The sequence below is a fragment of the Lytechinus variegatus genome, chromosome 6, assembly GCF_018143015.1.
Source record: "Lytechinus variegatus isolate NC3 chromosome 6, Lvar_3.0, whole genome shotgun sequence".
NCBI classification, from domain to species: domain Eukaryota; kingdom Metazoa; phylum Echinodermata; class Echinoidea; order Temnopleuroida; family Toxopneustidae; genus Lytechinus; species Lytechinus variegatus.
In genome coordinates, this window is record NC_054745.1 from 46032390 (window position 1) to 46056035 (window position 23646).

The window sequence follows — 23646 nt, forward strand, 5'->3', positions numbered from 1 at the left end:
AATTTTTTGACATGTTTACCTAAGGAATGGAAATTCTAAGCACTTTTGTAACTTAACATAATAGGTATATAACTAAACGATTGGTGCGAGCGCGAAGCGTGAGCAAAAAATTTCGTGATTTAGACCTACTGAACGAGACACTCTATTCAAGTTTTGTAAATCATGAAAAGGATGAGGAAGTGGGGATCTTCCTTACATTAATAATGCGAGCGCAGAGCGCGAGCGGAAAATTTTTATATACGTTTTGAGCTGATCGAAAAGTATTTGTTATGGACTGCTTGAACTTAACCATGAAGACGTTACATTTTATTTCAACATTCAAATATTGCGAGCGCGAAGCGCGAGCTGAAAATTTTTGACATTTCTACCTGAATAATGGAAATTTTAAGCACTTTTTGTAATCGTGGAAAGGATAAGACAAAAACTTAACATTATTGATGCGAGCGCGAAGCGCGAGCGGAAAAATTCTGGACACTCTATTCATGTTTTGTAAATCATGAAAAGGTTAAGCTATTGGAAATTTTCACACATTAATAATGCGAGCACAAAGCGCGAGCAGACAATTTTTTTATATTGTTATCTGAAACTGGATAATTATTTGAATGGAGAACAAGCTGCGTATCTGAATAAACGTGTGTTTGAGATATCGACCTAGAATTTGGGTACTCTAAATACCTTTTTTTACCATGAAAATCAATAAAGCGAGCGCAAAGCGCGAGCTAAAAATATATGATATTCAGATCTGAAAAGGGGTCACTTTAAGCTCTGTATTGCAAGCACTTTGTGGAAAAATTGTGAGGTGAAAAAGGATAATAGTTAAAACAGAGCTGATATTTTTAATTATTGTTACTTTGAGTTTTGACATAGGACCGGGATATTCTATAAGGACATTATGTCATCATAAGAAAATGATGACTATCTTCCTATTTCTCTTCCTAAGCATGAGAGCGCAAAATCTATTAATATTATGGCCTGAAAACTGGACATTTAAAGCACTTTTGTAATTATGCATAAGATGCATGAGTTTAAAATCTATCAATGCGAGCGCAAATCGCTAGCAGAAATTTATGATTAATTGTCATCAAATGGTGATTTTAAGTAGTTTGTTTTAGAATTAATATTGAGATATACATTACTCACTAATCAAAATGCAAGCGTGCAGCGCTAGCTGATACGTTTTGACAATCTGATCTAAATAGGGATATTTTGAGAACTTCATGGAATACAGGAAAATAATAGGTAACTGACAAATCAAATTTTGTGAGCGCGCAGCGCAAGCAGAAATTGGTAATATTCAGACCGTAAAACAGAAATTTTTACACTTTAAAAAAATCAATTTGTAAATAAAACAAAATAATGAAAGTTCAATTTCCCAGCTGAAATATGTTTTGTATATTGACTTCAGAATTTGATATTTTAAGGTCCATATTGAGCAAGATATCACCTAAAAGGCAATGCGAGCGCAAAGCGCGAGCGAAAATTTTATATCCCGACATGAAAGATTAAAAAAAAATTAATTTCCAAGTCTTCCCCTTATCTTATTTTATTCACTCATCTTCCTCGTCTTATGCTTGCCTTCCTTCTTTTCTCCTCTCTTTTCCCTTTTCTTTTTTCCTTTCTTTTCCCCTTTTTTTTCTTTTTTTTTGCTCCGCCAATAGGGGGGGCCCGGGCCCCTCGGGCCCCCCCCTGGATCCGCCTATGCTTCAAAAATTCCTAAAAACAGTCCTTAAAATGTCCATGTTTGGGGTCAATATATACACAAATATCAGCTCGCCTTATGCGCTCGCATCATTTGGTTAGCGAAATACGCATGGTCTTCATTAATTCCAACAAAGAAACAAGCCTCAAAATGCTGGTCTGAATTTCCTAAATTTTTAACTAGCACTCGCAATAATTGATTAGTGAGATGCGTATGTTAATCATGATTACAATGACTTCAAGACATGTACTTAGATGTAATTTTAACCAAATCAGCATGCAACGCACGACACTAGTATTACATGACTATGGTGAGATATTTATACTCTTAATGGATTCCTAAAATATAGTCCTTAAAATGTCCCTGTTTGATTCATAACAAAAATGGCCGATCGAGACGGGGGTAGAAGGAGAGAACTTTTCGTTTTTTTTAGGTTCCAGTTTGTGCCCAGATGTCAGGAAACTGCCACTCGTTAGACCTTCATCCATGAGTGAGATAAATATTCGTTTAATGGCACTGCATGTCCGTAAAATGTCTATTTTAGGTCAGTTTACCTGGCAACTGAGCGCGCTTCGCGCGCTCACTAAGTGACTCGACATTTTTGCTGGTGCCCCCAATGCCGTGACCCGCGGTACGCCACTGGATGACATCATCAACTCACTATTTATTTTGTAGTTTATTATATGAAATATTCGAATTTCCCCTTCATTTTCATGTGAAAGAAAGTTTAATTCCTCTCTGAACATGTAGAATTACCATTTTAAAAACATTTCATGATTCAGCCAAGTTAGTCCCTATATTGTCTAATTTGTAAAAATTGAAATATTGTATATTTAAAACAATAAAAAACAAAAATAGTGAGTGAGGGACATCATCGACTCTCTCATTTGCATATCACTGACTTGTTCATATAACTATTTTGTGAAAAATAAACGAAACTTTAAAATATCATAACTTTCTTATTTTACATGCAATTTTGATGACATTTTCAGCATTATACTTGTTGGATTTTTTCTGTTGATTAAAATAAAAATAAAATTCTGGGGTGGGCTTGACCTTTAATTAGCCTAATTACCGCCTAATTAGCACTTCTGACCGTGGCCCCTGCAAGGGGGGGGGGACACTTTAAAGACTCTATGAACAAGATGGGTATCCAACTAAATAAGTTGTGAGATCGCGTACGAGCTTAACATGAGCATACACCAGGATGCATAAAACAAATAATGAAATCTTGAATTACCAGAAGAAAATTTTGTTGACTTGAAAACTGGATTTTCAAGCCCCGTTTGAACAGATGAGAAAAAAGAAAGGGAAAAAGGAAGTGTAAGAGGAGGAAGACGAGTGAATAAGATGAGATAAAGCTTTAGAAAATAATACTATAAAAATCTTTCATGTGACACTAGGCCCCTACATGAAATTTTCGCTCGCATTGCCTTTTAGGTGGTACATATCTTGCTTAATATGGAGCTTAAAATATCAAATTTTGAATTCAATATACAAAACGTATTTCAGCTCGGAAATCGCGCTTTCATTATTTTGTTTGATTCACAAATTGATTTTTTAAAAGTGTTCTGTAAAATCTATGTTTTGTGGTCTGAATATTAACATTTTCTGCTCGCACTGTGCGCTCACAAAATTTGATTTGTCATGTACTTATTAATTTCCTGTATTCCATAAAGTTCAAAATATCACTATCGACTATATTTTCTTTATTTCCAAGGGGGGTTCCACACTTTAAAAGTTTTGCATTTTAGTGGACCCCCTCATTTCCATCTATGGTTAATATTATACTGTTTGTTCGTCTGTAAAATTCTACTTGATTTGTTCTTTACATTACTTTGTATTTTGTTTTGAATGGAAATGGGAAAAAAACATCTCAATATTATTTCTATAACAAACTGAAAATTCCCATTTTCATGAGAGTTTATAAAAAAAATTGCTTGCGATTTGTGCTCGCATTGCCTGTTAGAAATATATTCATGCATCTTATTCATATTAACAAGAGTGCATTAAATGTCCAGCTTTCAGGCCATAACATCAACAGATATCTGGCTCTCATTAGGCTTATATGAATAAGATATTGATTGAGTAATCAAATTGTCCTTTTTTTTGAGAATGGAATATCGACAAGTTTCATTTCGCGCTTAGGAAAAGAAATAGGAAGATAGTCATCATTTTCATATGATGGCATAATGTACTTAGAATGTCCCGGTCATATGTCAAAACCCCGGGGGGGGGGGGGGCACTCGACCAAAAAAGTGGTGGGGGTGTGCCGCGGGCGAGACAAAAAACGGGGACCTTGGAGCGGGCTTATTGTAAAAAGGAGGGTCCTCGGAACGGGCTTTGGAACTACTAATGTTTGTGAAAACGGGGGTCCTTGGAACGGATCGCCAGTGCGTATGCATATCCTCTGGAACGGTGTATGATGCAGCTAGCCGCCGGTGCGCTCGCGCAGAGGCAATGGTCGGACAGCGCCCCCCCCCCGGGTCAAAACTCAAAGTAATAATAATGAAACATAATTTATTTTCTATTTTTTAACTGTGATCCATATATCCACCTCACAATATTCCTACAAAGTGTTTTAAATACATAGCTTAATTGACTCTTTTCCAGATCGGAATATCAAATATTTTAAGATCGTGCTTCGCGCTCGCTTTATTGATTTTCAAAACAAAAAGGTATTTAGAATGCCCAGATTCTGGGTCAAAATCTGAAACATACACTCGCATGTTCAGATACGCAGCTCGTTCTATATTTATCCAGTTTCAGATCACAATATCAAAATTATTCTGCTCACGCTTTGCGCTTGCATTATAGGAAGTTTATTACTCGTCATTTTCATGATTTAAAAAAAAATGAATAGAGTGTCCCACTTTGGGTGTAAATCACGATTTTTTTTCCGCTCGCACTTCTCGCTCGCATCAGTTTTTTTTAGTTATATACTTATCCTTTTTTCACGATTGGAAAAAGCGTGCTTAGAATTTCAATTCTTCCGATAGAAATGTCAAAATTTTCAGCTCGTGCTTCGCGCTTGCATTATTTGATTTTTGAAATATTTAACAACTGCAAGCAGCCGTTAACAGATCATTTTTATCAGATCAACACGTATATAAAAATATTGCTCGCGCTTCGCGCTCGCGGTAATTATTTAGTTGGATACACATATCGTTTAGGATCACAAACATGACCCAGGATGTATAAATTTTAGGATAAAATACCTGAAATAAGAAAAATTAGCTCGCGTTTCGCGCTCGAACTATTTAAATAAGGTAAAAAAAAAATCATATTCGAGTGGCCGATCGGGGAAAATATGGCTGAACCCCCCCCCCTCCCTCCCCCAATTGGCGAAGTCTGGATCTGCGAGCGCGAAGCCACGAACGAAATTTTGAATTTTATATGATTACCTGAGGGATTTCTGTTAGTGACTAATATTGTTAAGAGGTAACAATGACAGGATGAGCAAATTTTCAATACCCGGTACTTGAAAATTGAAAAAAAATGCTGTTTGGAGTAAATTAGAGCGTAATAGGATGTTTTAACAACATTTATGATACTTTTTTTTTCTTAATTTTTTAAAATTTCTGGGGGCAAGGGGAGGGGGTGGTCACCTTTTTTTCTAGCAATCAATTTAATTCGAATTCTATACAGTATGTTCATCCATTATAAATTACGTCTGAGATTCAATTTTTTTAAAGGAAATCTTTCCTATATATGTTGCGAATCGTTTAGCAGTGAATATTTCAAGTTGATTTTGTGAATTAACATGGTCTACTCTCTAGAGTCTAGGGGGTTGACTTTTTTATTTCAACTTAAATGGAAGGAAAATATGTCTGTCCTCTAGGACTTGAGCTATAATGTTAATCAATATTTATTTATTTGTTCTTTCATTTGTAGCACCAAAAGCGATTTATCTGTCACTGCACTGGCGTAAATCCGTGTTGATGGGGGGGGGGGGGGTGACTGAAATATTTTGGCATATTTTTTGCAATCATGTCTTTAGATATGCAAGAAATTGTCCGCAGTGGCGTACATGGGGGGGGGGCACCAGCAAAATTGTTGAATCACTGAGTGAGCACGCTCGGTTGCCAGTTATACTGACCTAATAGAGATAGTTTAAGGACAATGTCATTAAACGGATATGTATCTCACTTATCAAATGATGCGACCGCGAAGCGCGAGTTGAAATGTATTTATATTCAATACCTAAAAAGGGACATTATAATCAAATTTGTGTAATCATGAAAGGTACCTGCCTCGCTAAACAATGCGAGAGCGAAGAGCGAGCTGAAGTTTTCGTATATTTTGACCCTAAACAGTGAGATTTTAAGGAATATATTTTAGGAATCCATTAAGAGTATGCATATCTCACCATAATCATTTAATGCGAGTGTCAAGCGCTTGCTGATTTTAATAGAATTACATCTGAACACATGAAAACTTTTTGTAGTCATTGCAATCATGATTATCATACGCATCTCACTATTCAAATATTGTAAGCGCGAGCTGAAAATTTAGATAATTCAGACCTGAAGTGGGGCATTCTAAGGTTTCTTTGTAGGAATTAACTAGGACCATACGTATTTCATTAACTAAATGATGCGAGCGCGAAGCGCGAGCTGAAAATTGTTGATATTCAGATCAGAAGAAGAGACATTTTAAGGACTGATTTTAGGAATTCATGAAGAGCAGACATATCTCACCAATCTCACTAATGCGAACGTAAGCACGGAAAGGAAATGTTTCATAATTATATACGAAGACCTAACATGGGGCAATCACTTTTTGTGTCATGAAAAAGAAGCATATGTCGCTACAGAAAACAATGATAACTCAAGTGCTAGGAAATATATTTGGCTTATATTGACTTGAAAACCGGATGTTTTAGTTTAACAGGATTATATATCTCGTTAAACAGACAATGCGAGCACCAAGAACAATGAAGACTAGGCCCTTGGCAAATTATGTTTCACAAAGTTAATATAAAAATGTTTATGTAACATAACATAATTATAATATAACATTATAATGAATACTATTTTCTTCTTTCCCACTACGTTTCACTTCCCTTCTTCCTCTTTTCTCCTTTTCCCCGTTGTTTTTTTTGTCAGTCGATGGGGGGGGGGGGCACTTGCCCCCCATGCCCCCCCCCATAGTTACGCCACCGTATGGCAAATACCCCTCCAATATTATCATCTTTCTGATGGTGTGGTTTTATTAGAGATTACATTAAAAATATTTTGACATTCCATCTTAATCCTTTCCCAAAGACCCCAACATTGATGAATTGGAAGAAACGGGGGTTTCTCTTCAATGTTATGATAAGGACATAAGTATTTCGTTTGGAAATGGTGAACTGGCTCTTTATTTGCATTTTATGATTCAATAATACTGTTTTATTTGTTAAGCGGTATTTTAGGAAGAATTTTCACTAATAAAACAATTATCTCTTGTGATTTTTTTTCATTTCTTTCGTAAAAAGTGGGGGGGAGGAGGTGGTTGTACAGGCCATCCCCACTCCTCGAAAAATGGGGAGGGGGGGTATATCCCCCTCACCCCCCCCCCCCCTTGGTTTACACCAGTGTGTCACTGTAATCATGGACTTAAAAGTTGGTAGGTGCATGCTGTAATTTCGTCAAAATTTATGTTCAGACACGAATTCCGAAGTCTTTTAGGTGGGACTGGAATACATGGCAGGGATGGGTAATTTCATTTCAAGTTATCAATAATATGTGCCAACTATTTGTCCAACTCTGATAATCGTGTTATTTAATTGTTTTTAATTTACTATTATACAGTGCGTTTCAGAAAAAAGGGAATTCAAATCTAGAAAGCCGATATTCGGATCATTAATTATTTTGCAAGCGTATGAAAGAAACTCATCAGCTTTTCATTGATACCCTATTTGTAGGCCTACCATATGCGCCACGCATGACCGAATTAATTGATGTTGAGGACAACAGGTGCATGTACCGTACCACTTTTTCCAAGTTTTTGGTAAAGTTATGGGAATGTGTGCTTGTAGAATAAAATGTTTTTCAAAGCAATTTTTTTAATGAAGGGTCAAGACATTCCTCTGAAATGAGGATTGAAAGGTGTCTTATTCACCCACATCTTAAACATGAGCTCCTCTCCCTTGCACACAAAATCAGTAGCAAAATAGCTCGTCTCGATCACCATTGCCAGATCATTGCGCAAGTTGAAGCATCCATCTCGTGTCGAATTCTGCCCTGCAAATCATCAAAATCTTGGGAGTATGTTCCGGGGGCCACTTCCATTCACGAGTGGATACCATGCGCGACCATGGGGTCTCGAAAAGCACCCTAAACACGTAATTTCCATATTCTGAAATGCACCCCTTAACAAGTATTGGCGTGTGAAACCCTACCCTTAACAAGTATTGGAAACAAACGATACTCGTGGCAAATATTCCCTGAAATGAACCCCTAAACAAGTACAGGAATGTTTTATTGTTACGGGTCCTTCGGTCGTCGGCTTTACCTTATTTGGTTTAGTACGACCCCACCTTCTACACCTCGCGCAAATCGGACTCTAAACACGAAGTGTTGGGGCAAAAATGACATCCTTTATAAAACATTTTAATTTTGTTTTATCATCCCCGCAAATTCGACCCTAAACACGTAATTTTCCTAGCGAAATATTTTTTCATTATTTTTGTGTTTTTGACACCCTTATCACGTTACGTACGTAACGTGCCCTATCGTGAAAAAGACATCCTTTTTACATGTTTTTTTGGTCGCGCATGGTATCCACTCGTCAATGTAAGTGGCCCCTCCGGGGAGTTTTTAAGGGTCCTAAAAACTGATTTCTTATATTCACAATTAGGGCATAAGGTCTGGGGATGATATTGGCGGCCATTCTACGACATGGTTGAGGGCAACAACTTGATGTCAGAGTTAATATTCTGACTCTTTCGCGACTGTGATGTTGGAACGATGGGCAGGAGCGCTGTCCTGAATCCACCAAAGATGCAGGTACACTCCCGAACTTTTCTCTTTTTGGTTCAGCTGTGGTACGACCCCGGGGTAAGATCTTCTCGTAGATCATTTGTAAGTACATTCGCCCATTATTTCCTCTCCTTGGAGGAAAATGGTCCAATCTAAAGATTTTTGCCAACTCAGGCATTGATGAAAGTATTTGCATCAGCATCTGCCCTTGCATCAAGTTTTCAAAAACTAGGAAAAATGTGGGGAAATGTGGTATCTGCACTTGTTGTCTTTATAAACATCAAATTAATTAAGTCATGCTTCCTAGTACAGATATGGTATCAATGGAAAACTATTGGTTTTTCTTTCACATCCATGCAGTATAATTTTACAAAATTAAGTATGATTCGAATAATAGCCCTCTAGATTTTGATTTCCTTTTCTGAAACGCACATTTTGCCCACACTTGCGAAATATTGGCGTAGCTAGATTATGTGAAAAAAACTAAAATTATAAGAGCGCCATCTTGCGGTACGGTACGGTAGAAGCATATCAGTTCTAACAAGTGGTCTGCGCCGTTGGTCTGCGCTAGCTAGCTGGCAAGTCGTTGCAAGGAAACGGGAAATTTGGTTTATTCTTATTACCGTTCACTCCGTGTATGGGAGCTGTGACTCATAGGCAAAACGCTTGGCTGCTGTCGGGCAATCTGTATTCTCTTGCCTTTCCGTATTTTATGCAAGTCAGCCTTCAAAACGTTTCGATCAAAGAGTTTTTATGCTCATCAGCGGAGCACCATTGTTGGACCTGCTGGACGTAGGCTCCCGCCCCCGCACTCCGCAGTCAACCTACCTGCCGCAAGATTCAAGAAGCGTAACGTTATGTCAGTGTTCACAATCGAACAAGTGCGAAGAGATTGAATCGAATTGAGTCAATCTATTATCTGGAGTCATTCCTGTAACGAGCAGTTAACATGCCAGAGAAACAAGATGATACAAGTGTACGAGTGGCTGTTCGGTGAGTAGGCAATGCAATAGTAACACCGTACAGCCAAGGGGGGGGGGCACTCGACCAAAAAAGTGGTGGGGGTGTGCCGCGGGCGAGACAAAAAACGGGGGCCTTGGAGCGGGCTTACTGTAAAATGGACATTGGACAAACGTTGAAATCTCTGCCTCAGAAAAATGTAGCCAGTGCTTTTCACCGACTAATTTGCTTTCAGCCAATCAGTTGCAAGATAACAATGCAATAGAGGCGCACGGCCAGTTTGGGAGACTGTCTCCCATCTGGGAGATTATCTCCAAAAAGAGTCCAATATCAGACTCAGAGACATTTTGTAAAGAATTTGGGTACTGTATCCACTTTCTTTCAGAGACAGTCTCTCCAAGTCCAAGACTCCAGTTTGGGAGACCAATTTCCTTTGTTTACATTTGCTGTAAAAGGATTACCTAGATGGCAAATGGAAATGTGACTGATAAGCAGAATCCTCATTAAAAATTACCCCTTTTCAGTTTCACCGTCTACTTTTAAAATTTCCCTTCTATAGTTTTGATAAGGGTTTTTGTTGTCATCCACATGCAAAACAAATGGGCTTCTGACGTCTGAGACAAAATTTTGGATGGAAAAAATTATGTTCTTGTTGGTGTTTCTTTTCTCCTTTTGACTTTGCAATCAAGTCTGATATGGGAGATTGTTTCCCATATTGGAGAGAGTCTCTCCCATATTGGCATTGCGCCTCGACTGATAGTAGTTGTACATGTTGTTGTTTGTATTTATTATTATTAATAATACATTTATCATCAGTAGAGGCGCTGGTCAGAAAATTGGGATCGTCCCAGTTTAACAGAGACTGTCTCAGTTTTCAAAGATTTCTCCACACAAGAAATCAAGGAAAGTTCATTCACCTGTCAAGTGGCGACATCAGTCGAGCAGGCTAGTCAATGTAAACATATCAGCTTTCATAACAAGATTATTCGGCAAGTCATGAAAAAATAGATGGTGAAATGGGGGAATTAAAGTAACTGTCATTGAATCTATTTTTAGCACACCCAATCCTGGTAATTGCAGGCTATGTCCCGCAGCGGCAGGGGTAAGTGAAAAAAGCTGTCCCCATAAACAAGGATGTTTTGAATTTATGAAGACATGGTTACTTTGTTTTGAATTATGATGATATCCTTGTTTTCTGGGACGAGCCCATGTATTTTACCAGCGCCTCTATTGAATATGAAGCAACTTTGAAATTTAACGAGTGGTACGATTTTATGTCTCAATTTATGGTGACAATATTTTCTCTGGTAACAAGTGCTCCGGGCTTTATTTTGTGTATTAAAGATATAGGGTTAACTTAGGATGCCATAGGGTTTTATGTTAGGGTTTTTAAACCCTTTTTAAGGGTTTAGTTTTAGTGTTAAATCCAGGGTTAAGTTCATTATTCCTTTCATAAATTAAAGCACACTTCCTAGGGAGCATTAATAATAATAAGAATATTAATGATAATAATATACAGGTAGGTTTATTTACCCAGGGAAGCCACTTCAGTTCTGAAAACTGTTCTCCCAGCGGGCCCTGTTATTATTATTACCCCAGGTTTAGCTGGGCTGCATTAAAGCACATTTCCTAGGGGAGCGTTAAAGCATACCTCCTGGGGGAGCATTAAAGCACACTTCCTTGGGAGCATTCCACCACACTTCCTAGGAAGCATTAAAGCACACTTCCTTAGGAAGCATTCCAGCACACTTCCTAGGAAGTATTCCAGCACACTTCCTTGGAAGCATTCCAGCACACTTCCTAGGGAGCATTCCAGCACACTTCCTAGGGAGCATTCCAGCACACTTCCTAGGGAGCATTCCAGCACACTTCCTAGGGAGCATTCCAGCACACTTCCTAGGGAGCATTCCAGCACACTTCCTACAGAGCATCAAAGCACACTTCCTTGGGAGCATTCCAGCACACTTCCTAGGGAGCATTCCAGCACACTTTCTAGGGAGCATTCCAGCACACTTTCTAGGGAACATTCCATCACACTTTCTAGGGAGCATTCCAGCACACTTCCTAGGGAGCATTCCAGCACACTTCCTACAGAGCATCAAAGCACACTTCCTTGGGAGCATTCCAGCACACTTCCTAGGGAGCATTCCAGCACACTTCCTAGGGAGCATTCCAGCAGACTTCCTAGGGAGCATTCCAGCACACTCCCTTAGAAAGCACTCCAGCACACTTCCTAGGGAGCATTCCAGCACACTTCCTAGGGAGCATTCCAGCACACTTCCTAGGGAGCATTCCAGCACACTTCCTAGGGAGCATTCCAGCACACTTCCTAGGGAGCATTCCAGCACACTTCCTACAGAGCATCAAAGCACACTTCCTTGGGAGCATTCCAGCACACTTCCTAGGGAGCATTCCAGCACACTTCCTAGGGAGCATTCCAGCACACTTCCTAGGGAGCATTCCAGCACACTTCCTAGGGAGCATTCCAGCACACTTCCTAGGGAGCATTCCAGCACACTTCCTAGGAAGCATTCCAGCACACTTCCTAGGGAGCATTCCAGCACACTTCCTAGGGAGCATTCCAGCACACTTCCTAGGGAGCATTCCAGCACACTTCCTAGGGAGCATTCCAGCACACTTCCTAGGGAGCATTCCAGCACACTTCCTAGGGAGCATTCCAGCACACTTCCTTAGAAAGCACTCCAGCACACTTCCTATGGAGCATTCCAGCACACTTTCTAGGGAGCATTCCAGCACACTTTCTAGGAAGCATTCCAGCACACTTCCTAGGGAGCATTTCAGCACACTTCCTATAGAGCATTCCAGCACACTTCCTAGGGAGCATTCCAGCACACTACCTAGGGAGCATTCCAGCACACTTCCTAGGGAGCATTCCAGCACACTTCCTAGGGAGCATTCCAGCACACTCCCTTAGAAAGCACTCCAGCACACTTCCTAGGGAGCATTCCAGCACACTTTCTAGGGAGCATTCCAGCACACTTTCTAGGGAGCATTCCAGCACACTTCCTCGGAAGCATTCCAGCACACTTCCTAGGGAGCATTTCAGCACACTTCCTATGGAGCATTCCAGCACACTTCCTAGGGAGCATTTCAGCACACTTCCTATGGAGCATTCCAGCACACTTCCTACGGAGCATTCCAGCACACTTCCTAGGGAGCATTTCAGCACACTTCCTAGGGAGCATTCCAGCACACTTCCTAGGGAGCATTCCAGCACACTTCCTAGGGAGCATTCCAGCACACTTCCTAGGGAGCATTCCAGCACACTTCCTAGGGAGCATTCCAGCACACTTCCTAGGGAGCATTCCAGCACACTTCCTAGGGAGAATTTCAGCACACTTCCTAGGGAGCATTCCAGCACACTTCCTACGGAGCATTCCAGCACACTTCCTAGGGAGCATTACAGCACACTTCCTAGGGAGCACTCCAGCACACTTCCTAGGGAGCATTCCAGCACACTTCCTAGGGAGCATTCCAGCACACTTCCTATGGAGAATCCTATGACTTTGGTAATTGATAGTTGTTCTGATCAAGCCAGGAGTTATAAACAGATGGAGTGACAACAGTTGATGAAATAGGGAACCATCAGGCATTTTCTTCAATGATGGGTTTTTCAGAGATCTGAATTTGCCTGACATAAAGGTGTTTTATGCTTTGAATAAAGGTGATATAAAAAAACCTCAGAAAATTGAAAATGGTTTTTACTGTTTTTTTTTCATATCAGTTGACAAATCATTTCACACATGATCATGAAAAGAAAAGAAAAATTAGTCAACAGGAACCATTAAAAAAATGAAATTCATGCATTGATGATGTCACAAATCCAAAACTTTAATTACTTTCATAATCTTTATAAACCTTCACCAATATTTCTTATTTTTTCTGCTTTTTTTTACAGCAAATTTTTCTTCAGGGTGAACTACCCCTTTAATCGTGACTCTCTAATGAAATCATTGTTTGCTCCAACTACTTTCCTATCTTAGACAACTCTTTGAGTACACAGACTGATTCTCATTTACACAAGGGATACAATCACCATACCCACAACCACAACAAATCAATCATTTCCTCCATGTATTAAAGATCATAGTGCACCCTGGAATACATTATAGATAGCGTTATAATGGGAAACGATCAGTCGCACAGTGTCCACTTCTGTATCGAGAATATGTTTCCCTGAGTCTTCCTATTGGTTACTAGGGCTACCAATCAGAACTAATTGTGATTTTTATTGGTTTGTCTGTAAAAAGATGTGCAGGAATTCACAGAGATACATTTATGATAGGAAAAGATCTTTAGAATACCGATTAGTGACAATCATAGTGGTGGACTCATCTAAGAGAAATTACAAAATTGATGACAGAAAGCCACCCCTGGGCCCTGTCTTCCCTGCTTGTGATGTCAGTGTGGGACCCCTCTCTAATAATGTAACATTTATTCATCAAAAACATTTTTTCTTTTACCTACACAAACTTACTCACGTAGGCCTACTGTAAAATTTGAACCCCCTTGCTGCGAAGTATGTAATTTCCAATTTCTTTTAACATTTCTCCATTCTGTTTTTCATACCCATTATTATATGGGAATGGTTAGACAATTCTTTGATTCTAGAACAACATTTAACTTGTACTAAAATGTACAGTTGGGCACATCCAAGAAAATTTGACATTGACTGTTTTCAAAGGTATTCTGATTCACTATCATGTAGAAGTGCAATGAGAAGGAAAGGAGACCAAATTAACATTAATTTCATGAATGAGAAGAGCTTCAACCCTGTTTATTTTCAGTCTCAAGTCGTTTTCACTATGACTCATAATGTGTCCTCACACACTCACTGCTTAAGGCATAATCAGGCATGTTCTCACTGCATAGGCATGTTCTCACTGCTGTAAGAACTAAGTACATGTATGTGCTGTACCCGCACATGTACATGTAGATTTCAGATCCTGTGCAAATGATTATACAGTGAAAAAACCCATCCAATGAAAGCAGCCATTTGCAGACCTTTGTTTGATCCTAAACATGTCCTTTTTTTACGTCTTCATTGAATTGAATTAAATTGAATTGAATGGAGTCCACAGTCCCAACAAAAAGTTAATTTGAATAAAAGGAGAAAAATCCAACAAGCATAACACTGAAAATTTTATCAAAATTGGATATGAAATTAGAAGTTATGATAAATATTTTAAAGTTTCGCTTAATTTCACAGAACATTTATACACCTGTAAGTACATCCTGAACGGTATTTAATTATATATGAAAAATAAAATATTATTTCTCCTCATTGACAAGTGGACTAATTCCTCCCTGAACATGTGGAATTAGCATTGTTTGATACTTCATCATTCAGTCAAATTTTCAGCATTATGCTACTTTGATTTTCTCTATTCAAATCAAAATTTTTGTGGGTTGGACTTGACCTTTAACATCAAACAGGCAGCTTACAGGCTGAAAAACACATTGCCAGGTTGTGTGCAATTTGCATGTATACTATGGCTGACTGTACAAAAACCAATTAAAGATAAAAGTATGAACATGCCCTATTGCCCTTGCAGCTGTGTGTGAGTGAAATAGAATGGGAAATCAATCACTTCTAACCAGTAAAATACCACATGTTTAAAATAGGCACACAATGATAGAAGTCTTCCCATTCAATTTATGACTAGAATGGATGAGTTACTGGACATTGCTTGTTGGGTGCTATGCTGTATTATATCTTGATTTACAGAGTGAATCTCATACCCTTTTCATAAACCTATCCTCCAATTAGCCGCCTAAGAGTAATGTGGATAATTCAATAAAAATTGCGTTCATAAACTCCGAAAATAAGCCGCATTATTTTTACGAGCGCCCGTCCTGAAAAAGGCGGATAATCGCCATGACAACTGGACACGCCCCCTCCGATGCGGTTGTGTTGGAAAAGGGTGACCTTGTGACCGCACCATGGCAATTATCCGCATTATTTGGAAATGCGTTCATAAACTCAAAATCTTATCCCGATGTCGCTATTATGCGGACAATAGCAGCATCAGAGTAATGCGGATAACTCTTGTCCTCCTCCAATTTTACGACCAAATTATGCTGCTATTAGCCGCCTAATTCATAGTAATTGGGTTTATGAAAGGGGTATGAATGGCTTTACAATTGTTGTAGTAGGAGGAGGCCCTATAGAATTTATATTTCCCAGCCTCCATGAAATAGCAATTTAACTCTAATGATGATGATGATATAATGATAATAAAGTAATAATAATAATGATAATAATAAATACCTATACTGATAGAAATTATTTAATAATAGTTACACTTATAGGGCTTCATACTTTGGTTTTTAAGCATTTTACATTGAAATTATTATTACCCCGGTCATAGGATCCGTCACTGTTCCACACATAAAGTGCACCATCTCCACTTCCTGGGGAGTATCCTGGCCAGGCCACTGTTTATTGGTGCGCACTGCCAATCTAATCGCATTGACTTTCACATCCTACCGGGTTACCATTTCATTTAACATCTTGGTTTAAGTGACTGAACCACAACACCTCCACATATGTAGGAGAGACTTAAAATGATGATACAAAATACAAAGTAATGTGAAAAATTTATGTTTGTTTGTTGAGTTGAGTTAAAACTTGGTGGATAATTGGTCACAAGAGAGTTTGGTAAAAATCACCTGAGGAATGCATCCATGTAATGATATGAGGATGAGTGTATTGGCACCACTCCAATCATGTCTTGTTATTCAGGAAGTGATTATCCCTATATAGACATGCCATTCAATTAAAACTGAGACATGTTAACAGTCTCTCAAACCTTCATACTGTTTCCAATGGAGGGGTGGTTTTTAATAAAGCACTTGTATACCATATACAATGTACGCTAGGCAGAGCTACAGTAGTAAGAGACACTGAATAGGTCTTTTTCCATTTGAAATGGGATTTTTTAAAATATATTTACTGGCCCTCTATACTCACCTGATCCTGGTACACGTATTCAGGGGAGTGTTAACTAATTGACAAAATTGCCCTGAGCCAATCAGAGGCAAGGATTTCAGTAGCTTATAACTAAGTTAGTTCAAACTCACTTTGATTCATGAAATGATCCCCTTGATGTAGCTTTATATTTTGAATTTAATAAGGTGTGTTTATACAGACTCTAGGCGGTGCTGCACCATCCCGAGCTTGCTCAATCTCGAGATTTTAGCCCGATCAGCCCTCTTCGCGATTAATCTCGAGATTCAAGAAACCCCGTCTCCACCATCGCACGAAGAGCGATTCTTGCTCGAGCGAGGCAACAAGCCCGATATTCCGAGCATGCGCACTTTCGATCTTGGAGTTTCAACGGCCCGCGCTTTTGAATAACTTCCCGCGATATGCAATCAAGTACATGTACTCTTTCGCCGAATTCGACCGTTGTTATGCAACAATCCTCTCAGCTCAGCCGCGCTATAATTATAAGCGAGTGAAGTATTCTTCGTTTAATATGATGGCGGACTCCGAGGCAACGACAGAGGGGGGAGGAAAGAAATGCTATTTGCTCACATTTTGCGAAGGAATAAGACGACAATGCTGTCAGTATTGTTATTGACTATGACCATCGTCGATAATGAGCGCCTCCCCCATCGGTCTGGTCTCTCCCAAAATCCATTCACGGGGGCTTGACACCATCGTTGCTGATTGGGGAATTGATGAACGCTATGATAAAGTTGACTTTCGCATGCGTTCGGTATAATCGCTGTTTATGTTTTTACCAAGGCGGAAATGGAACGCGAATTGCATTATGGACTGAAGGTCATGAATAAATTAACCCGAGTCCAAACCCGAGTGCGTCTGCACCTACGAATTAGCGCGATAATTCGTAAATAGCGCGCTATTTTGCAAATAAACCCGAGTTGACTTGGGATTGCAATCTCGAGATTAATCCTACGAACTAGCGCGATAATTGCGTCTGCATTACAAACAATCTCGAGATTTTTCAGATCGGGATAAATTGCCGGATTAGAAATAGCGCGCTAATTTGAAAACTCGGGATGGTGCAGACGGCCCTAGAATGATGAAACGGTCTATGAGTGAATAGAAAGCAACCCAGGAAGTGATTTATCACCGACATTCAACCCCCCCACCACCACTATCCCCACACAGTCTAGTACTTTCAGTTTCCTTTAATATTAATTTATAGCAACAAGCTCAATCCAGCTCACTTCAAAAGGATCTGTGGACTAAAGCAAAATGTTAATCTAGGCTCCATCTTACACAGAGTTGCAATTGATCTGGGCCCATCTTACAAAGAGTTTAACTTTATTGAAATCCATCAGTGCCATAATTTTTTTTCTATAGGAAATTTGCAAAATGTCCTTTGTAAACAAAGAACTCACCAAATTGCCAAGAAAGCAATGAATTCATGGATATACAGTGTAAATATATGATCTAGAAAATCTTTTGAACAAACATGCATTTTATATGTTGACTTTGCTGGCTTTCCATAGTTGCGATTGATCGGATCAATTGCAACTCTTTGTAAGACAGGGCCCAGATCAACCGCAACTATGGAAAGCCAGCAATGCCAATTAACATTGATCTACACGTATGTAAAATGCATATTGTTCTAAAACCTCATCATTGTAATCTTGACAGTTCAGTGTAATTCCTCTTTGCTTTACATTGTGCAGATTTCTGGTAGGAAAATGATGGCGATGATATAGTTTATGTTGATTGGATTAATCACAACTAAAGACCAGTACAGAGGATTAGTCTAGTGTGAATTGATCCTTAGTGTGAATGGGGTCATTCCACTTGATACAAGTACTGGTACATGTTACATAAGATCACTCATTAAATTGCTCCAATCACCACTATCTGAAAGTTATGGACTTGGAAGTTACATGTACAGTATGTAATTATGTATAGTCTGCTGTGCAAACCCTTCAATAAGGGTCTGAATGTGTAGCCTACAAATCCTTGTGTACTGAATTCCCTCAAACAGCAACACATACATTTATGTGCTTGTCTGTCGACCACTTGTTGATCAAAGTTTTAATCAGGGACACTGTTCCCACTACCTTCCTAAAACTAGTTAACTGGAAACTAGTTTAGTGGAAATCTTGGAAGCGATCTTCCGAACCAGTTCATAAAACCACCTCGCGATGTAGTTTTCAAGATCGCTTTGCCCCGTTAAACTGGTTTTAGCGTAAGTGTGGATGGAACCATTCTTTGGGAAGCCATCTTCGCACATTTTGAGTGCGCTACTCCACACACTGTGTAGAATGCTTACACTACGGTTTCAATAACCCGCAAAATGTGTCACCCCACTGAGAGCGTTCCCGTAGCAACAAGATTGCTTTACGTGAAGTTATTTTAAAAAACGCTTTTGGAAGATCAAAGGGAATGCTAGCAAAGCGATTTTCCAAACTGGTTTCCTGAACTGGTTTCCAGTAAACTACAGAGTGTAATGAGAACGGGGTCAGGGTCTGTACCTGCAGACTAGTTGTGTTGTGTTGTACATATATGTAATCTAAAATGTAGAAACTCTGTTCTGAGGCATTCTAAAAAAAAAAGAGGATGATTTAGTCATGTACATGGATATCTTAGTCGTTGCTATGCGATCTTTATTACTCTTGAGAGAATAGACCTGTACACATGTGTATGCAGAGTTGTTGATTCACAAGTTGCTTTTTGTATTAAAAAAATAAACCTGCTTGGTTTTTAGAAGACTGTCACACTACATGAGCATGAGCTACATGGAAAACAGCATCCATCCTATAGACCTAGTCATCTAGGCTAGATATGCACACAAGTACTCTTCATGCTGTATAATACACCATATATTCAATTCCCTGACTGATCATGATTTATTGTACTTGCCTAGAGAGGGTCATATTGTGTGAATAGAGTTATTGGGTTGTTCAGAGTATTTAATGAAGTGTGTTGTTGTGAAGAGTCTCATATTGTCAATATACTAGTACTAATCTCTAATGTACACAATCAAATGACACTGATTGTCAATGTGTTAAGAGTACAGATAATGGAGTGTTCAAAGGGAGACATCAGTAATTGAATGAAAAAAATATAAATATGGGTTGAAATAAAAGGAAAATTCACAAAACTAGCTGTTTAATTACAATTAAAAACCAGACAGGGAAGGGGTATTAAGCTCTGATATATTCATGTACATGTAATGGGTTGGATCCCATCAGGTCTCTCCCCAACAAATACATGCAATTATGATAAATGTAGAAATCAAGTAAAATAAGAAATTTATAATGATAAAAAAATTAAGGGAGGCGCGATGGGGAATTTGTATTCCGGTGACCCGGGTTCGATTCCCATTTGGTGCGCTAGTGCCCTTTGGTAAGGCATTAATCCTCAGTACCAGGTCCTTCGGAGAGGACCTTAAGCCGTCGGTCCTCTGGTTGCTTGCTTACAAGCATTCTTGTTTTCTTAGCAATCAGGTAAAAAATCACCACCAACCACCACCAATAAGAAATTAAAAGTTAATATAAGTATAAAAAAAAAAAATTATGATTATAATAATGAGATATGTAAATAGGCTTTTTGTTCCAGTTTATGGTGCATATCATTCAGCTGTGAATATTGGTACCTGCAGTTTGCAGTAAATTTGAGATAATTATTCTGAATATATATCAATTCAATTCTGAGTATAGCGCTGCATTATCACAACAGACTGTCATCATCACAGATCACTTTACTTTCATATTACATCTACCTCTATTATCAGCAAATTGTATTGAATTCCGTATGAAAGCTGAATACTGTCTTTGAATTATTTATTTATTTTTTTTTAGGATCCGTCCTCAGCTAGCAAGAGAGAAGATAGATGCTTGTCGTGTGTGTACAGCAGTCAGTCCAGATCAACCACAGGTTATTCTTGGACCTGATCGTATGTTTACATATGATCATGTATTTGATATGGACAGTCAACAAGATTCCATCTATCAAAGAACGGTACATGATCTCATCGAAGGGTAAGTCCCATATTTTTCTGTCAGTTCAGTCCCACATATGTTCTTGATGTAAATTGGGTCCCACATGTTGTCCTTTCAATTAACTGGAAGGACCAGGAAAAACATATTTATTTTTTTCAATTTTGATTTTTTTTCATTGTTGGATATTTTTGAGAACCTCGCAAACTATGATCCATTGTGTATTTGTGTTATTACCGCTTTTTTAACTGTTACCCAATATTAAAATTTTAAAACCCAAATTTCAAAAAAATTACATCCGGTATTAAGATTAGTTTTTGGTAAATATAAAATTAAAGCACTGATCCCTCTAAACAATATCAATATTATTCATCTAAAAATTACATATTTTGTGGATAAACGTTTCCTTTGCCCCCCAGGTTCTATAAGGGCTTCACTGGTAAAACAGTTGTATATTGGTGTGGGCTGGGTTTGAGTTTATTAATAACATTATTTGTCTTTTCCCCCAGGTGTTTCGAGGGCTACAATGCAACTGTCTTTGCTTACGGCCAGACAGGAGCTGGTAAAACGTATAGTATGGGGACTGGGTTTGAGCCTGGACTTACTGAAGATCAGAAAGGAATCATACCCCGAGCTGTAAGGCATCTATTCACAGGAATTGAAGAAAGGCAAAGAAACGCTGCTGATAAAAGTGAACCTCCTCCTGAGTTTAAGATCTATGCAGAATTCATGGAGGTAAACAAGGGGACTTTCTCACTTTAAGTTGTGATCAATTGAGTGAACCTCCTGGCCCGTATTCAGGTTTACCTTAAAACTTAGGTTTAAAGTTGTGGTTAAAGTATGGGAAGCCAAAGTATCAAAATTTTTTATTAAGTTGGACGTTTCTTATGTTTACTGTGCTCTTTCCTGATTCATGGATGGTGAAGACAATCATCTATTTATACATCCTAGACAACTATGAATGATTTGAGAGCTAAATGAGCTGAAATATGATATCTCTACTGTAAGTGATTTATGTAACAATTGGCTATCCGTACTTAAACCACAACTTTAAACCCGAGTTTAAGCTAAACCTGCTATCAGAATACGGGCCCCGAGTTTAAGATCTATGCAGAATTCATGGAGGAACAAGGGGACTTTGTGATCAATTGATTAAAATAAAAATGAAATTGAGACTGATAATATTCTTGAATAGCTAAGATGTACACACTTCATTTCATTTGTCACATGTATTTATTATGATTGGTGGGGGTTTCATAAAGTGTTAACTGTGATATTATAATTTGTTCCAGTAGAATTTTATTCATTTTAGAGCTACCAATTACTTATGAAAGAATATAGACATTCCTTTACATCATGATAAGATTTTAATACTCAACACAAAAACATTCAACTCACACTCTACTGTTTATGAAGCACCTTTGTTTGTTTACTGATGTAAATTCTTCTCGTTCATCTAGTCTTATTCAGTATGAAGAAAAAAAAAACAACTGAAAAATTACAACTGTCTGTGAAGTTTGGCAAATCACCAATTGTTTTTTTTTTTTTTTGGGGGGGGGCGAATAACATTCCCGTTGAAGGAGAGGGCCTTATAATGTTTGAGATTCAGATGATATTATATATTGTGCACACTGAACTACATGTCCAGTTTCTTCTTGTTTTCTGTTTTATTAAGTTAATCTTATTTTGACTTTCTTTGTTCTCATTTAGTTATACAATGAAGAGATCCTAGACCTGTTTGATTCTGCAAGGGATATGGAATCTAGTAGGGTAAGAAAACATTTATTGATGCTCTTCAACCAGGAGACCGTTTCATAAAGCTGCTCGTAAAGAGCAACTTATAGAACGACTGGTGAACCTTATGCGCTTTACCATCGCCAATGAATATAGCCTACCATTTACCACAAGAAAGGATAACCAATTCTTAAAATCGCTCTTAAGTTACGAACAGCTTTATGAAACACCCATCCGGGCTGTTCTTTCTCTAAATGCCATTTTAAACCTTTTCTTACAATCCTCCCTGGATTACTTTCACACTTCAATTCCCTGGCTTTCCCCTTCTTTTTATTTGCATGGTCAGATAGTCTATAGGTGTGGTAAGATTACTTAAAGTATAGTATATTTTGTGAGAACAAAATGGACTATACTTTAACCGTGGACTGTAAGTGGGACTAACTTGCCATTTAGCCCCACATAAGGAAAATTCACTGTGTGTTCGAAGTTCCTTTTAGCCCAATCCTAGAGAGTTCTCACGCGTCCAGACAACATTGATCATTTTATACTGTGTTACTCACTTTCTAGCAAGCTGATTAAATATTTTTTGTGTTTTTCTTATTTCAATGGCAAAATGAATGATAATGAGAAAAGTAGATTTTTTTTTGTTACAAATGTATTTTAATGTCACTACTCTTTTTTTTGTATTTGTGTGGAGAGTAAGAAATGTATTTTAATGTGACTATTGTCTGTTTGTATTTGTGTATAGAGTAAGAAATCTCACATCAAGATTCATGAAGATGCTGGGGGTGGGATCTATGTGGTTGGCGTGACAACACGGACTGTGACATCAGAACAGGAGGTAAACTGCTGCTGAGCATACTGTGCCAAGTTTCAGACAATAATAGGATATTGTGCAATTTCCCAACATTTTTTCAGCTCCATTTCCTTTTATTGAACCTATAGTGCTGAGAAATATGGCGCATGAATATATCAATCCTAGTCAGAATGCAATTCTTATATCCCAATTAATTGAAGATCTACTCATAATGCTCAGTTATTTTCTTCTTAACTTTTCTTTTTATGAAATTAGTTTTATTTACATTTGTTTGACTATATTGAATAATGATTTAATTATTTTCTTGGGTTCCATCACAATAAAAGATAGTGTTAAGCCTTGACTGCCATATCATTATATACTTACATTAGTCCATGTATTTACTTGATTTGGCAGAACATACTTGTAGTCAATTTGATAATATGAAGTTCTAGGTGTTTTATCAATAAAATACTAAATAACAATAATAATAGGCATTTATATAGCGCCATCTATCCTATTCTGAGGTTTGT

The 23646-nt window shown here is 38.3% G+C and overlaps 1 protein-coding gene across 6 annotated transcripts in view; it reads left to right on the forward strand.

The window, feature by feature from the left end:
* Positions 1-9237: 9237 nt before the first annotated feature.
* Positions 9238-23646, forward strand: part of LOC121417538 (kinesin-like protein KIF21A) — a 61551-nt gene continuing 47142 nt past the window's right edge. For 5 of the 6 annotated variants that reach the window (XR_005970375.1, XR_005970377.1, XR_005970378.1 and 2 more), the window contains exons 1-5: positions 9238-9657; positions 20446-20625; positions 21093-21318; positions 22294-22353; positions 23066-23158. Coding sequence is in view for 1 of the 6 variants with exons in the window: in XM_041611264.1 (XP_041467198.1) it covers positions 9614-9657; positions 20446-20625; positions 21093-21318; positions 22294-22353; positions 23066-23158 (603 nt within the window). In the remaining 5 variants the exon portion in view is untranslated. Of the gene's footprint in view, positions 9658-20445; positions 20626-21092; positions 21319-21685; positions 21709-22293; positions 22354-23065; positions 23159-23646 lie in introns of those variants that run through there. The other variant, XR_005970379.1, reaches the window with a different exon arrangement.